The sequence below is a fragment of the Actinia tenebrosa genome, unplaced genomic scaffold, assembly GCF_029948245.1.
Source record: "Actinia tenebrosa isolate PJP-AT-01 unplaced genomic scaffold, QUT_ActTen_1.0 PGA_scaffold11__36_contigs__length_13525064, whole genome shotgun sequence".
In the NCBI taxonomy this organism is placed as follows: domain Eukaryota; kingdom Metazoa; phylum Cnidaria; class Anthozoa; order Actiniaria; family Actiniidae; genus Actinia; species Actinia tenebrosa.
Genome location: NW_028292571.1, coordinates 6674158 through 6690089, shown reverse-complemented (window position 1 = coordinate 6690089; position 15932 = coordinate 6674158). Strand labels below are relative to the sequence as shown.

Here is a 15932-nt window from a genome sequence, read left to right as displayed (position 1 = left end):
GAGATCACCTGGAGTATCACAATCAGTAAGGAATTTCGTACTAGGATTGTAGGAAACGTATGGTACTGTATAACAACACGTACACGGTACAACATTGCCGTAGAGCGGTTTTCGTATGTGGGAAACGTATGGTACTGTATAACAACACGTACACGGTACAACATGCCGTAGAGCGGTTTTCGTATGTGGGAAACGTAAGGTACTGTCTAACAACACGTACACGGTACAACATGCCGTAGAGCGGTTTTCGTACAAGTGGGAAACGTATGGTACTGTATAACAACACGTACACGGTACAACATACCGTAGAGCGGTTTTCGTACAAGTGGGAAACGTATGGTACTGTCTAGCAACACGTACACGGTACAACATGCCGTAGAGCGGTTTTCGTACAAGTGGGAAACGTATGGTACAGTATAACAACACGTGCACGGTACAACATGCCGTAGAGCGGTTTTCGTTTAAGTGGGAAACGTATGGTACTGTATAACAACACGTACACGGTAAGACATGCCGTAGAGCGGTTTTCGTATGTGGGAAACGTATGGTACTGTATAACAACACGTACACGGTACAGCGTTGCCGTAGAGCGGTTTTCGTATAAGTGGGAAACGTATGGTACTGTATAACAACACGTACACGGTACAACATTGCCGTAGAGCGGTTTTCGTATGTGGGAAACGTATGGTTCTGTATAACAACACGTACACGGTACAACATGCCGTAGAGCGGTTTTCGTATAAGTGGGAAACATACGATACAGACAAGAGAAAATGGTACGTACTAACATAGAGAGTAGAACTAAAGTAGACAGTACAACATGTCGTAGAGAGGTTTGATACGGTACTGTGTAACATCAAGTACACGGTACAACATGCCGTAGAGTGTAGGTACATGGTAACGGTAGGCTGTAGATTGGTATTTGTATGAGTATGAATGATCATAGTGAATCATATGGTACTATCTAAAAGCCGGTACACAGTACAATATGCTGTAGAACAACATGTATTAGAGAGTAGGTACACGGTAACGGTACGCTGTAGATTTGTTATCATACGGTACTGTCTAAGGCCGGTACACTATGCCGGTATAATATGCTGTTGAAGCCCCTTATGCTGGACAGAAGAATATACACTCATCACACCCAATTCGTGTTACCTTGGTGCCGGATTGTGAAGGTCTAAACAGACTTATCATCTGCTTTAGTTCTGACGCATTGACAGAAAATGAGCCCAGCTCTTCCAACACCTTGATCAGGGCATCTAGACAGTCAGTCAGTCAGACAGACAGACAGACAAGCAGGCAGACAGAAAAACAGAAAGAAAATGATTTGTATTCATTTAGTATAATGATTAACGGACCTTTATCACGCAGTCAAGTGGACAGGAACAATATATTTCCCCCTTCGTGGCCTCGCATTCAAGCGTTTCAGGACGAGGTTACGCGTGGTTAAACAAGGGTGGCACTAAATAGCAAAAACTATGCTAATAAATCTGTGGCCTTCTAAAAATGCTTGACATGAATAATTGATCTGTGGGACAAAACAATAGGCCATCTTTTCTTATTCCCTCGGGTGTTGTAGTCGCTCAGATCGTGTAGAATCAAGATGTTTATTTCAAGCCACTGTTATAACTACTCAAGTACAATAAGTAGTGTCTATGATTATATAATGATAACATTGGGATCATATAACATTACGTCATATATTACATCTCCCTTTTCCTAAATAAACATTCAAATAATAAACCGGAACAACGACTAAACTATGCCAATATATAAATGATAAAACAGTCTTTGATCAAATCCATGGGTTCTAGGTTATTAATCAGTCTATGTAGCATATTTTGGGTTGGGTTTAATTAACCGCCCAAAACTGCTCATCCTAATGTTTGGTTTTAGGTCTTGTGTGTCGATCTTGGCAGGTTCTGGTTTCTGTTCAGGTACAGGATCGGATGTGGGTGTTGTATCCTCAATGTCGACTTCTACTGGTTCCTCCGGAATGTTTGGACTCTTAATTTTCATTAAGTGTCGCCGGTTCCTTCTGTAGAGGGTACCATTATCAGCCTTTACTACATAAGACCTTGGCGTGTGGTGCTTAGTTACAACTGTAGCTGGTTCCCAAGGTGCTTCGGGTGTTTTCTTCATTCTGACTTCCTCATTCTCTTGCAGTGGTGGAAGCTGTGGTTGTGCATTGAGGTCATAGTATGCCTTCTGTCTGTGTTGTTGAGTTATTCTGTTGTCAATAAACTCCTTATGGTCCAGCGCAGATGGTTGTAGTTTCTTTGCTGCTGTTGGAACTGTAGATCTCAAGGTTCTACTCATAAGGGCTTGGGCTGGTGTGACTCCATTGATTGGTGTGTTCCTGTAGTGGAGTAGGGCTAGGTAGGGATCCTCGTTGCACTCTCTTGCCTTTTCGAGTAGTCGCTTCACAGTTTGTACTGTCTTCTCATGTAGTCCACCTGACTGGGGGTATCTAGGGCTAGTAGTTGTGTGTATGAATCCATAGTTGTTTGCAAAGACTTTGAAGTCTTCTGAGGAGTATTGGGGACCGTTGTCTGACACAACCTCTTCAGGAATACCGTGTCTACTGAAAAAGGACTTCATTTTCTTGGTCACTGTTATTGATCTTTCATCCCTCAGTTCTGATACTTCTGGGTAGCGACTATAGTAGTCAACTACTACAAGGTGGGGTTTTCCTTACCAGTTGAACAGGTCTGTTGCTACGCGCTGCCATGGCCGTTGTGGCAGCTCATGTGGGTGTAGAGGTTCTTTGGCATTGGCGTTGCGGTGTCTCAGACACGTCGGACATGAGGATATCATGTCTTCTATCTGGGTAGACATTCCCGGCCAGAAGATGCTTTGTCTTGCCAGTTGCTTAGTCTTCTCGATTCCCTGGTGGGACTGATGCAGCTTGTGGAGAGTATCTTTTCTGAGTGTTGGTGGTATTAACACTGTATGTCCAGCGTAGACCAATCCTTCATTCTCGGTCAGTCTGTCGCGGTAAGCAAAATATTCTCTAGACACTAGTGGGACTGACGATCTATGTTCGGGCCAGCCGCTCCTGATCTGTTTGATCAGGGCTTGCATGGTGATGTCACGTTGAATGTGTTCCTTTATCTCTTGCAGCTTACGGTCAGTGACGTACGCCTCACATGACATAAGATGTATGTACTTCTCATCTTGAATTTCTCTTTCGAAATCCTCCGTGGTGACTTCCGGCGGAAATGCACGTGACAGTGCATCAGCAATGTACATTTCAGTTCCTTTTGTGTATTTTACATGGATGTCATAGGCTTGTAGCTGAAGTAGCATTTTCTGCAGACGTGATGGAGCTTGGGATAGTGGTTTTTTTGAAAATTGCTTCAAGTGGTTTGTGGTCTGTCTCCACGGTTACCGTCTTCCCGTAGATGTATTGATGGAAGCGTTTGCATCCAAAGACTATAGCAAACAGTTCTTTCTCGATCTGTGCATAGTTTTGTTGAGTCTCATTCAGCGCTTTTGAGGCATAGGCGACGGGCCCTTTATCTTGGTAGAGTGCAGCTCCGAGTCCTTTTTGTGAAGCGTCGACTTGGATAATAACGGGCCTAGTTACATCATAATACTGGAGAGTGTCTGACGTGGATAGCTGTTTCTTGAGGTCTTCAAAGGCTTTTTGGTGATGATGGCTCCAGTGGAACTCGACGTCTCGCCGTATAAGTTCTCTGAGCGGCGCTGTGGTTTCTGATATTCTTGGAGTGAACTTGGCGACAAAGTTGATCATTCCTAGTAGGCGTTGAATCTCTTGTTTGTTCTGGGGTGTTGGGTAGTCGATGATGGCTTTGATCTTGCTGTTGTCAGGTTTGACTCCATCTGCTGTTAGCTTCTCTCCGAGGTAGACGAGCTCAGTGCATCTGATTTTGCACTTTTCTTTGTTTAGAGTCATGTTAATTTGTTTAACACGATCCAAAGTCTCTTTAAGGTTTCTGTCGTGTTCTTCCAAGGTTCTGCCCCAAACGAGAATGTCGTCGATATCTGTCTCGCATCCGGTTACATCAGCAAACAATTCACTGACAGTTCTGTGAAATACCTCCTGAGCAAACACGAACCCAAACGGCATTACTCGAAAGCGATACCGACCAAAGGGTGTGTTGAAGGTTGTTAAGAGTGAGCTCTCTTCGTCTAGAGGAATCTGCCAGAATCCGGACTGGGCATCCAAATGGCTAAAAAATTTGGCTCCAGATAAACGCGCGGTAATCTCCTCTTGTGTTGGGAGTTGATAATGTTCGCGCTTGACAGCTTTGTTTAGGTCACGGGGGTCAATGCAGATTCTTAACTTTCCGGAACGTTTTTCGTTGACGACCATCGAGTTGACCCATGGAGTTGGTTCATTGACTTTAGTGATGACTCCCGCTCTTTCCATGTGTTCTAGTTCGTCTTTCACTTTTTCGCGTAGCGCTGCCGGTAGTTTTCTTGGTGGGTGTATAACTGGACTAACTGAGCTGTCAATCTTGATGTGGTAAGGTTCCGATATCCGGCCTAATCCTTCGAAGCATGTTGAGTATTCCTTAAGGATTTCTTCCTTGCTGAGTACAATCAGCTTGCTTGAGTCAGTGTTCCTTTCCATTTCATGAACATTAAATGTTATGAGCTGTAAGGTTTCGCAATCTTCGCATCCTAGAAGTGACTTCCCAGCTTCGACGACTTGAAACTGGACTATTTGTTTGATGTTCTTAAATTGACACATTAAAGAACATTGTCCTATGACAGGTATTGCGTGACCACCAAAAGCTGTGAGTCTTGCGTGGGACGTTTGTAGTTTTTCTCGGCGACGCTTACGAGGCACGACTTTGTAGAAATCCTCCTTTGTTAAGACGCTTGTTTCTGCTCCGGTGTCGAGTTTTAACTTCAGGTCCTTGTTACCAATGCGAATGTCTGCATACTGTTCGTTGTGATCGATGCTTTCGTTGACAGAGTCTATTGTAATCTGATCGACGCCGTGGTCGGAATAATCACTCTCAATGACGTCGTATTCTACTTCGTGTACACGTGTTCGGTGATTTCTTGGTTGATATTTCTGCTGAAATTGTTGCTGTTGCTGGCTTGATCGACAGTATTTTGCAAAGTGTCCGAGCTTTGAGCAACTGTTGCATTCTTTCCCGTAGGCAGGACATGATTTTGGCCTGTGTAGGATTCCACAATTACCGCATGGCTTTTGCTTGGAGTCGCCTGTCGTTCTTGTCTGCGTGGGGGTGTGGCGCTCGTTGTATCTGGGTTGTCGTTGTTTGACGAAGTCTACGTTCGCGTTCTTGGCCTCTGAGATAGTTTTTAGCTGTTGTCTGGAGTGTTCGGATGCTCTGCAAATGTTGAGTGCCTTGTCTAAGCTCAGGTCTGCTTCGCGTAATAAGCGTTCCCTCAGGGATTGATCAGATATGCCGCACACAATCCGGTCGCGTATGAGTCCGTCTTTGAGATCTTTGAACTCACACAGTGAAGCAAGAGTCCTCAATACTGTCACGTATTGATCAATTGTCTCCCCTTGTTCTTGGTTTCTCGTGTTGAATTTGTGTCTTTCAAAAGTGATGTTCTTTCTCGGGTTACAGTAAGTCTTGAACGCCGTCTTGATATCCGCTGTAGTCCTGTTCCAAACTGTCTCGCCTTCGTCGTCAGTCGTCGTTTCGTCAGGAAGGTCCAGTGTCTTGTACACTTCTCGACCCTTCTCGCCAATGCAGAGCAGAAAATACGAGCATCGCTCCTCTTCGGATTTTCCTTTAAGTTCTGTTTTCTCGAATAGATTCCAGTGTTCTTCGAACTTTCGATAGTTCTCGCTGACGTTGCCTTCAAAAGACATTTCTCTTGGCGCTGCCCATTGTAGACTCGATGCCATTCTAACTGATGCGAGTAATGGTTCGCTCATAGACCACGTTCTGACACCATGTTGTAGTCGCTCAGATCGTGTAGAATCAAGATGTTTATTTCAAGCCACTGTTATAACTACTCAAGTACAATAAGTAGTGTCTATGATTATATAATGATAACATTGGGATCATATAACATTACGTCATATATTACATCGGGAGTCGGTTTAAGGGGTCAAAATAAACAGCATCCCAAAGTAGTCACAAGTTATTCCATATTGTTAACATGCTTTAGTAACTCGAGGTAACAAAAGAGAAGTCATTTTGTGCCGTACCTGCCCATGTTTCATCGATGGACCGATGACAAGATTCGAGGATGTTGATAATCTTCCCGAACACTCTGTTAACACTACACAGCATAGCATTACGAGTGGACAGCTGGCACAGTCTTCTCAGATGTTCAGTAGCCAGTCTAAATAACATAGAAATATTTAATAAACTTTCAGCCTACGCCACCCTTGATGGCCATGAATTTCATCTTTATAGTAACAAATTACGTACAACGTAGGCGTTTTTCGCCTCTCATTGCTACGTTTGTGTTACAAGGGTTTTTCTCCGTGTTCTCTGATTTTCCTCTCTACGCAAATTCGACTTTTATACCCCCCCCCCCCCTCGGTGAGTAGCCAGGATTTTCCTAAGGGAGGTGCACAAAAATCCGCCATTTTCTTTGTCCCCTCCGAAACGCTGAACTAAAAAAAAATTCTACAAAGGGGGGTCACGGGCACCCTAGAACCCACCCTCGATACACCCTTGCCCCGGATCTACCTACACGTACCTTTGAATGTATACATTTGTACTTGGCAACCAATCTAACAGCATTAGTATCACATCTACATTGTTGATGGCCATGTCTCCTCTTTGATAGTCACCTTCAACTGCCTGTTTTAGAAAATTAGGAAATGTTTGTTGTTAGAGAATGTTTGTTGTTAGAGAATGTTTGTTATTAGAGAATGTTTGTTGTTAGAGAATGTTTGTTGTTAGAGAATGCTTGTTGTTAGAGAATGTTTGTTGTTAGAGAATGTTTGTTGTTAGAGAATGTATCTCGTTAGAGAATGTTTCTTGTTAGAGAATGTTTGTTGTTAGAGAATGTTTCTCGTTAGAGAATGTTTGTTGTTAAAGAATGTTTCTTGTTAGAGATTTTTTTGTTGTTAGACAATGTTTCTTGTTAGAGAATGTTTCTTGTTAGAGAATGTTTCTTTATAGAGAATGTTTGTTGTTAGAGAATGTTTCTTGTTAGAGTTGTTTTTCTACTCAAACATGACCAATAAAAAAAAGAAAACATATTAAGGAGAATGAAATGTGGTCTAAGATAGAAATACAATAGACCCAAAATAATGATCTTTGTAAGTATTTAGACCCGGGGGGGGGGGGGGGGGGGGGGTACTCCCCTATATTCGCTATACGGGTAAGTGCCGCCAAACAGGGTATGGTTTTTAGCAATTCTACCCTGAACAGGGTGTCCATTTTCGCAATACGGGAACAGGGATTTTCAGCGATCTTGCTCTGGAACAGGGTATGAATTTCAGCGATTTTACTCTGGAACAGGGTCAGGGTTCAGTGGGCTCAGCGGCACATCCCTACCTTAAACGGGCAAGAGTGCCCCCTCCCCCCCCTCCCCGGCCGGGGGTATTTAGATTAGTAAAGTTGTTTAGGTAAAGTAAGCCTCCTGAAAATACAGTAAAAGATATGAGGAAGATACATCCCAGCGCGGCCTTGCTCCGTGCGCGAGCGGTTCGTAATTTGTTGACGTAGTTTGTCGGTATGTCCTCTTATTTACCACGGCTCTTGACCAATCAGAAAGCGAGAAAATTCACATTCGTGGTAAAAAATGATTTCGTCACTGACTTTTTTAAGCGCTTCGACTGATAAGCAATAGTAATACAGTATATAACCTACCCAATCCATAAGAGCAAAGACAAAGTCGTCTGATGGGTCTTGTAGATTCTTGAAGAAACCAACTAGTTTATCATATCCTACAGAAGCCTTGAAAACTTCCTAAAATACAAAGGTTATGGTCTCGTTAAAAACACATGACAACCATTTAAGGCCGGTTTAGACGGTACGATTTTCGCCTACAACTATCGTATACAACACGCTCGCGCCATCCTACAACTCGAGTCGTAGCGTTTAAATCAAGCCTACAACTTGCCTACGACAGACGCGAGAGTGTTGTATATAATAGTTGTAGGTGAAAATCGTACCGTCTAAATCGACCTTTACGTCCCTCCGATATTAGTGAGTGATGAAGTATGGAGTGACGGAACCGAGTGATCATCCTAGCCACATGAATGTCTAACCATTTGCTGAAGGAATTACGAAGGCGAGGGACTTTCTCCCCGGTCATCTTAAGACCCTCAGTTTTAGTCCGACCATTGAATCCGTGAACCGAAGATCGCGTCCTCCCGCACGATAGTAGGCCTAAGCTCAATCAGATCAGCCACTGAATGGTGGTTTACTTGACTGTATTAAGTGGTTTAAGCGCCGTGACGCTTATTAATTTTTTTTGGGTTTCATGTGCGGTGTTAATTCGGGGCGGCGTTTGTTCGAGGGCGCGCTTATTTCAAAAAATGATTACCATGTGCAGAATGTGTAACCAATGATTTAATACAAAGTGAATACAAACGTTTAAGAAATACGAATTACTTTTTTTTGTATGGATAAAAGCGGAGCTAATTAATAATTTTGGTATTAGGTTCGGCGCTTAATTGGGGGCTGCGTTTAATCAGGGGCGGAGCTTAAACGATAAAAATACGATAAGCAATAAGAACCGCACAAATTAAATTAATAAAGAAATATTGGTTTTTTTGTTTTTTTTTTCCGATTTTTTATTTTTTTATTTTTTTATTTTTACAATATTTTTTTACAACATTTATAATTCTTACTTGAAAACAATACAATTTTTTTTTCTTTACAGAGGGTCGTCTAATTTACAATGCTACTAATTTTTTAATTAATTTATTCTAACTATATTTTAGATATCACTATTTCATCCGTTCGATATTCCAATCAACTTACAAAATCACCCTAATCTTTTCATATTAAAAAAAAAAAAATTGTTATATAAAAAAATATTGTTATATATAAAATCATATAAAAAATTAGATGAGATGTGAGATGGACATTTTTGGGTTTTAAAAAAATCTGTTCCACCAAGTAAGAAATAAAAAAAATAAATGAATAAAAATAATAAAAATAATAAATAAATGAATAAATAATAATAATAATAATTTTAGGATCTCTCTTCCAAAACTAAATGGTATTTCAACCAATCAGAAGGCGCACTAGAACTCAACTAACTGTGCTAACTAATATGTAACTGTGTTACAAAGACGAACTTACCTTAGATGCAGGAGATCCATAGGTGACGGTTGCAATTGCTCTCGTACAACTATCATATAATTGATTTTGCTCTTTATTATTGTTGGTCTATTAAAGAAAAAGTTAACATCAGTTAGTAATCAGGTAAATAACAGCACTCCATCGGCCTTTTACCACACAGTTTTTATATTTCATTGAATCAAGGGCCTTTGGAAGGGAAAGAGCACTCTGGGTCTTGGATTCTATTCTTGGACTCTGTATCACAAACTATATATCAAGCTTTACTCTATATGCAAGTGTCGAAGTTGGAGTAGAGAAAGCTCACTCCATATATGGTATGATCAATTCCATATTTGGATTGTGCAGAAAAGCAGCAAACAAAAAGACCATCGTTTTAAAATGAATTTGACATAAACATTTTTGAAGAAGAAAAGAAAAGAAAAGTAAAAAAGAAAAACTTTGGAAAATTGAGGAAGGATAAGCGGAGGATGCTAACTCGTGGGTCTGCCTCGCAGACAACAGACACAGGGAAATACGACACTCAATGTTTGTAAGTAGAAGTTGTTAGGTCTCTCCCTTAAATTCAGCTGTTTTCCTTGGGCTGTCAGGTTCTCCTCACTTTGCAAAACCTGTCATGCTAAATTCCAATTCGATCTGTGAGTCAGCAGCCTATTTAGACTTCTAAGAGCTTGATATCGTTTTTATTCATGCGTTTCCATATCATATTGGAAACAAGTGAGTCTGCAAGCGAGTGAGTGATATAATATGGAAAATGAGAGAATAAAAAAGATATCAGGCTCTTGACACATAATAATAACGCATTTAGGGTTGATACAAGAACAAAATGCACAGTTTCCAGTTCACTGTGAAGTGATATCGTATCTCTTCACTGATACGGTTTTCATTCATGGCTGATATCGAACCTAAATGTGTAATAAAGTTATCTCATTTTATTTAACAATTATTCGCTGAAGGTGAAGTGAATATCGGGGAATGTTTACCGAGACGTGAGTCTTCGAGCGGTGAGGTAAATATTCTCCGATATTCACTGAGGCTGAGGCAAATAATTGTTTTAGCATAAATGCACAGGTGATTTTTTCAAAAAAAGGGGAAAAAAAGAAGATAAAAGACATTTTTTCCCGGTAACAGCAACGAAGCGGCTGGCCGCCATTTTGGATTTTCGCTGGAGGTGATTATCGTTTGATAGTGTGAGTTTCTCGACCAATCAGCGCGCGAGATTTTTGATAATCACCTGTGTATTTTTACTAAATTGCCATTATCAGTGATGTAATTAGATACATCCAGACCTACCCACGCAGTAAAACCAGAGATGAGATACTCATAACAATTGACTCCAATTAGAATTGCCTGTGGGTGGTAAAAGGTTTCAATTTAAAAAAATGAATTAGAGGAATCAATGGATACTTGAATGAATGGATAGGAGAATGGATGGATGGATGGATGGATGGATGGATGGATGGATGGATGGATGGATGGATGGATGGATGGATGGATGGATGGATGGATGGATGGATGGATGGATGGATGGATGGATGACATTGACATTGTCATTATTACCTGCAGTATATTGGTACTATCTTCAGCCAGAAGTAAAGTGAGAGTATCTGAACAGAATAATACAAAATATCAGCAATATATATAACCTATCTTAGGGGCCATTTACATTACCAGAATGATTTTCGTTCAGTAACGAGCCATCATGATTCTCATTAATTTCAACTATTGTATTTGTTTACATGAGACGAGCAAAATTTTTATTTCGGAAAGAGTCATTCAAGCATGAGGTTCATCCCAGTTTTCATTCTGGAACAAAATGCTTGTTCCGAAACAATATTCCATATGGTACCATGTGAACATGGTATGAACACTCATTCCGGAATGAAACTGCTCTCTGGGGAGACTGAAACAAGTGAAGCAGGCGTATCAGACATTTCGAGCTTGATCTCATTCTGTGAATTTTTTTCATGTAAAAGTGGTATGACATTTCATTCTGGTTCCGGAACAAACATATTTCATAATCATGTAAAGGTCCCCTTATATGAAATAATTTTTTTTTTGCTGCCTAAACTCTAAATTATCAATTTTAATAAATATTAAGGATATAATGCCAAGGAAATTTTTTCGAAGTACTATTATTTATATCACCAATTCTAAAACAATCTTACCAACAATTTTGACAATGTAAGTAAAATTATGTACTCTGCAGGATGACCTTCAAAAGAACAGAGAGAAAAAATATAACTAGACGCATGACTGCGTGAACTCGGGCTCTCTTTAACCATGAAAATCCATAGACTCCATAGTATTCACAGTCTGCAACAAGACCTTGAGACAATCCGCATTACTTGTCGACCATGTGCTTTTACGGCGCATACTACAACGCATGCGCACTACATAGAATCAACTGCATGCACTGTGAACGTGACGGCGATTTGACTGAATGCAAAAAACGAAGCCTAATTTATAACTCGGCGGTTTCCTTCGGAAAAGCCCGAGTAATAATTTTACAATTAGGCCTGTTCCATATGTGGCTCTACTCTTGTACTGAGCCCAATACAACATTTAGGTTTGACTCTTAATTGTTTGGAAGTTTCAGTTTTTTAGGGCAATGGTTTACAGTCATCATGCCCCTCCCCATCTAGCCCCCAACCATCTAAAGTGACTGATTCAGCAAGTGCTTTCTAGTGTTCAGTGGTGAGACTCGAACTTTGTTTGATCGGTTGTATCATGTCACAAGTGCTTAAGATATATTAACATTTAGTTTGACAGGGCTTGTCACATTATGCGACACTGGAGCAGCTGCTGATTCATTTGCTGCTCATTTCTCTTACTTAATTCCTCAGCTTAAGCTTGAGTTCATCACATGGTAGTTGAAGCTGGATAATTTACTCAGTTACCAGAGCATTCTCTGATCCATGACCCTTATTAAAACTCTGCTGATCATTCCTTTTTCCTTTCAAAGAATGATTAAGTTACCTGCTCTTGATAACTGCCAGTAACTTCTTTATGATCGTAGGAGAGTCTACTTTGCACTGAAAGAAATGGATGAAATTCAAAAAAACTTTCCCACACAATTCAAAATCAGCCATATTGGTGCATACCCACAACTTCAATTTCACAGGCTATCTTTAATTATTTGTATTTTATGAAAGAAATGAATCGTTGCTGACCTGTTGTGTGCAGTAATTATTATTTAACAAATAAAACATTTTTTTCCGTGCTCCATTTGGTAATAAAGCATGCAGGAAGTGACATAATCACAAAAGAGTGCTTCTCTTACTTTTTGAGTGCTTACGGTGCTTCCTAAGTGCTTTATTACTGAAGAGAGCACGGAAAAAAGCTGTTTTATTAGTTGTATTATTAAAGTTACTGATTTTATATCAATATTGAATCTATTTACGCAAAAAGAAAGACAGTCGCAGGATCTAGCAGTACTTCGTGCATGCGGATTGCATTAGCACTGTACTCCGTTCACTAATAAAGCACAGTTTTTGACCAATCAGCATGCACAAACTATCCTAGCTATATAATAAAAAGCACTAAAGAATTGAATAACACTCAAGAATGGTGGAAAAGCACTCTACTTCGCATCATGCTTCTATCACTTTTCTCAGGTTCTACCATTGCCTAAGTGCTTCATAACTGCACATATAGTATGGACCCATGTCTTCTATTTCTTAATTACCTCATGAGGATCAGTTGATACCAGTAATTTCAGTATGCGTGAACAGCTTTTTAGAGCAATAGAGAATGCTTCATCCCATGATGTGTGATCAAGTGTCTTTTTGGATTCAATGCTTTTGCAACTTGAGTCCTGTATAGTTTGTTCCAATGAAGTCTCATAATTCAGAATTGAAAATATTATGTTGACATGTTCAGGGCTGATACTAGCAGCTTTAAAACCCTGGAAAACAAATACCAGATGTACGATGAAAAATGAAAAGAATTAATTCCTAGGTTGAAAGCACATGTGAGGTGCACTACTAAATGACCTTATTGCTAATTAACTTCTAAATTTCAATTCAATCAAGGAACAAGGGCATAGATTTGTTAGCTACTGGCTACTACAGCTTCCCCTATAGCAAAACATGATTTACAGAGTATTTTTAATTCATGGACTATGGGGGGGGATGTGGATTTTACATTTTGAAATAATATTTTGGGAAGTCCCCCCCCTCTCCCACGTAACAAATTTTCATTGACCCCCCTCATACTACAGACTTTCAGTATAGACACTAAATATCAATAATATTTTTTTCATATTTTTAATACCCTCCCCTCTAATAATTGTTACAAGAGAAAATTGCTGCCCCCTCCAAATTCCCATAGCCCCCTCCCACCCTATAAATAACACTCGCTTATTGTCATCTATTTTTCACCCAAGAGCATCTTTTGGAGCTCAGGGGTGAAAATCTGTTGAGAAACGAGTGACAGAATTCTACCTCTGGGTACCCAAGGATGACCCAAGAGACACCCTTCCCTTCCATGGCTCTTTCCCTCTTCCCCTTTCCAAAAAGGGGTTGATCACCTAGAGTGAATGTAAGCTATTCTTCGATAGCACGTTATGTCATGGTGGCCATGTTGGTGCCATTTAACAAAAGATTTCTCCTTAGCATTCATTGTAAATTGCACCCCAATGCCCACCATGTTTCTGTCTTTTGACTCTCTTTGGAATGCTTGCAATCCATCAATATGAAAAACTCTAACGATTAAATTTTAAAAATAATAGCACATCATTCGTAGGCATATTTATAAGATTAAATTCAATAAATAAACCAAAGCATTTCTTTAATTATACGCAAGAATGTTTGACACCTTAGTTCTAGTTATCAATAATAATAATGGTGTTCAAACGTGAAATATTTCCGTGGTAAAAACCATCATTACCGAGAATCTTTTACTTACTTTTTCGCCTACTATATTCCAAACTTTATATATCTCTTCCTTATAGCTAGAAATTAATAAAAATACGATAAATGCTGGCAATAAAAACTAATTATTCACATAATTCGAGGAAACAAATTCGACATAAAACTCTAAAATATCAAATATGACAAGAATGAAATGTCAGTTGTGGATGATAATATTCACCATAAAGACCACATAGTTTTAGATTAAAAGCGAAATAAAATAAAATTGTGTGGTTAAAAAATAATGGCTTTATGTTAGGAATAATTTAAATCAGCAGGTGGATGGATATTACCGTTGTAGTTTCAGTTTCTTGTCTTTATAAGATTCATGTTCAGGTTTTTCTTCTTCATCCGCCATGTTTTTGTTGTGTTCGATCAAACTCGGATTCTACCTCCTCATTTGCATATTCGAGATCCCGTGAGATAGCGCATGCGTAGTGAAGTTCATCTTGCGTTTGCGTTCAGTGAAGAAAAGTCCACGTTTTGTTTCGGAAAAGATTTTAAGAAGAACCACGATTTTCTTAGAGAAATAGGTGTCTACCGACTTCCATCGTCCCGAGGGAACTCTCAGTTCGTGTTTTGGCAAGAACTTCTGAAGAATGGAGCAAGGCCATGAGGCCAATAAGCGTCAAGGCGAAAGTCTTGCAAAAAGATCAGAAACCACCAGTGGTTTAACCACCATGAAAGAATCCCGAAAGGGAAAGAATACTGTCGAAAAAACTTCCCGAAAGGGAAAAGGGCTCGAAAAAAGTCATAAGACGGGAGAAAATCCCACGAGTCCCAAAGACAAACGAGGGGGGTTGGTAACGTTACCTTGCATATAGGGGCGCCTTGCATATAGGGGCACTTTCCATAAAAGGCCATCGGTTGAATGATATATGATATGAATTGTATACTGCTGCAAACTAAAACATAGAATATATCGAATAAGGTTGTGTGAATGTAAAAGATTGAAAAAATCAAACTAAAACATGTACGATTTACAAGAGTCTATCCGTGTTTTGAGACCGGTTTTAGCGAGAGTGTTTAGCGATCACTGCCTGAATTAAAAGCACGTTAAATCTCGCAACAATCATGTATTCATGCAGGGGTTTATAAACATCTATTGACTACTAGTGCTGGTTGTATTACATGATTCATTTACAAGGATCTCTTTTATCAAATAAAAGCCGAAAGCGCCATTACAGACATAAACTTCATAAACCAGTCACGTAAATATATCAGAGAAATGTTGAAAACCAAATTCGAAAAATTAACTTTACTGCCATGAAACAAACACCGTAGTGATCTACAGGATTAAGTGGTATCAATGTAAAAGTTTCAAGAGAAATTGATTCATTATTGTAATCTAGGGGCGCCTACTTACGTTACCTTGCATATAGGGGCGCCTACTTACGTTACCTTGCATATAGGGGCGCCTACTTACGTTACCTTGCATATAGGGGCGCCTACTTACGTTACCTTGCATATAGGGGCGCCTACTTACGTTACCTTGCATATAGGGGCGCCTACTTAGGTTACCTTGCATATAGGGGCGCCTACTTACGTTACCTTGCATATAGGGGCGCCTACTTACGTTACCTTGCATATAGGGGCGCCTACTTACGTTACCTTGCATATAGGGGCGCCTACTTAGGTTACCTTGCATATAGGGGCGCCTACTTACGTTACCTTGCATATAGGGGCGCCTACTTACGTTACCTTGCATATTGATGGTTTGCAAGCATTCCCAAGAGAGTCAAATTGTGGTGCCGTTATTACTGATCATGGGTATTTCGTGAAGCTGAAT

The 15932-nt window shown here is 40.0% G+C and overlaps 1 protein-coding gene across 1 annotated transcript in view; it reads right to left on the bottom strand.

Annotated features, from left to right (window-relative positions):
- LOC116307997 (neurobeachin-like protein 1) overlaps positions 1–15277 on the bottom strand; it is a 39617-nt gene extending 24340 nt beyond the window's left edge. The window contains exons 1-12 of the mRNA XM_089027153.1: positions 14437–15277; positions 14139–14184; positions 12919–13137; positions 12210–12265; positions 11399–11445; positions 10791–10837; positions 10524–10580; positions 9234–9320; positions 7791–7889; positions 6670–6773; positions 6170–6306; positions 1159–1262 (exon numbers count right to left, since the gene is read on the bottom strand). Coding sequence (XP_088883279.1) covers positions 1159–1262; positions 6170–6306; positions 6670–6773; positions 7791–7889; positions 9234–9320; positions 10524–10580; positions 10791–10837; positions 11399–11445; positions 12210–12265; positions 12919–13137; positions 14139–14184; positions 14437–14501 — 1068 coding nt within the window. The 5' untranslated portion in view covers positions 14502–15277. The remainder of the gene's footprint in view (positions 1–1158; positions 1263–6169; positions 6307–6669; positions 6774–7790; positions 7890–9233; positions 9321–10523; positions 10581–10790; positions 10838–11398; positions 11446–12209; positions 12266–12918; positions 13138–14138; positions 14185–14436) is intronic.
- Between the last annotated feature and the right edge of the window lie 655 nt (positions 15278–15932).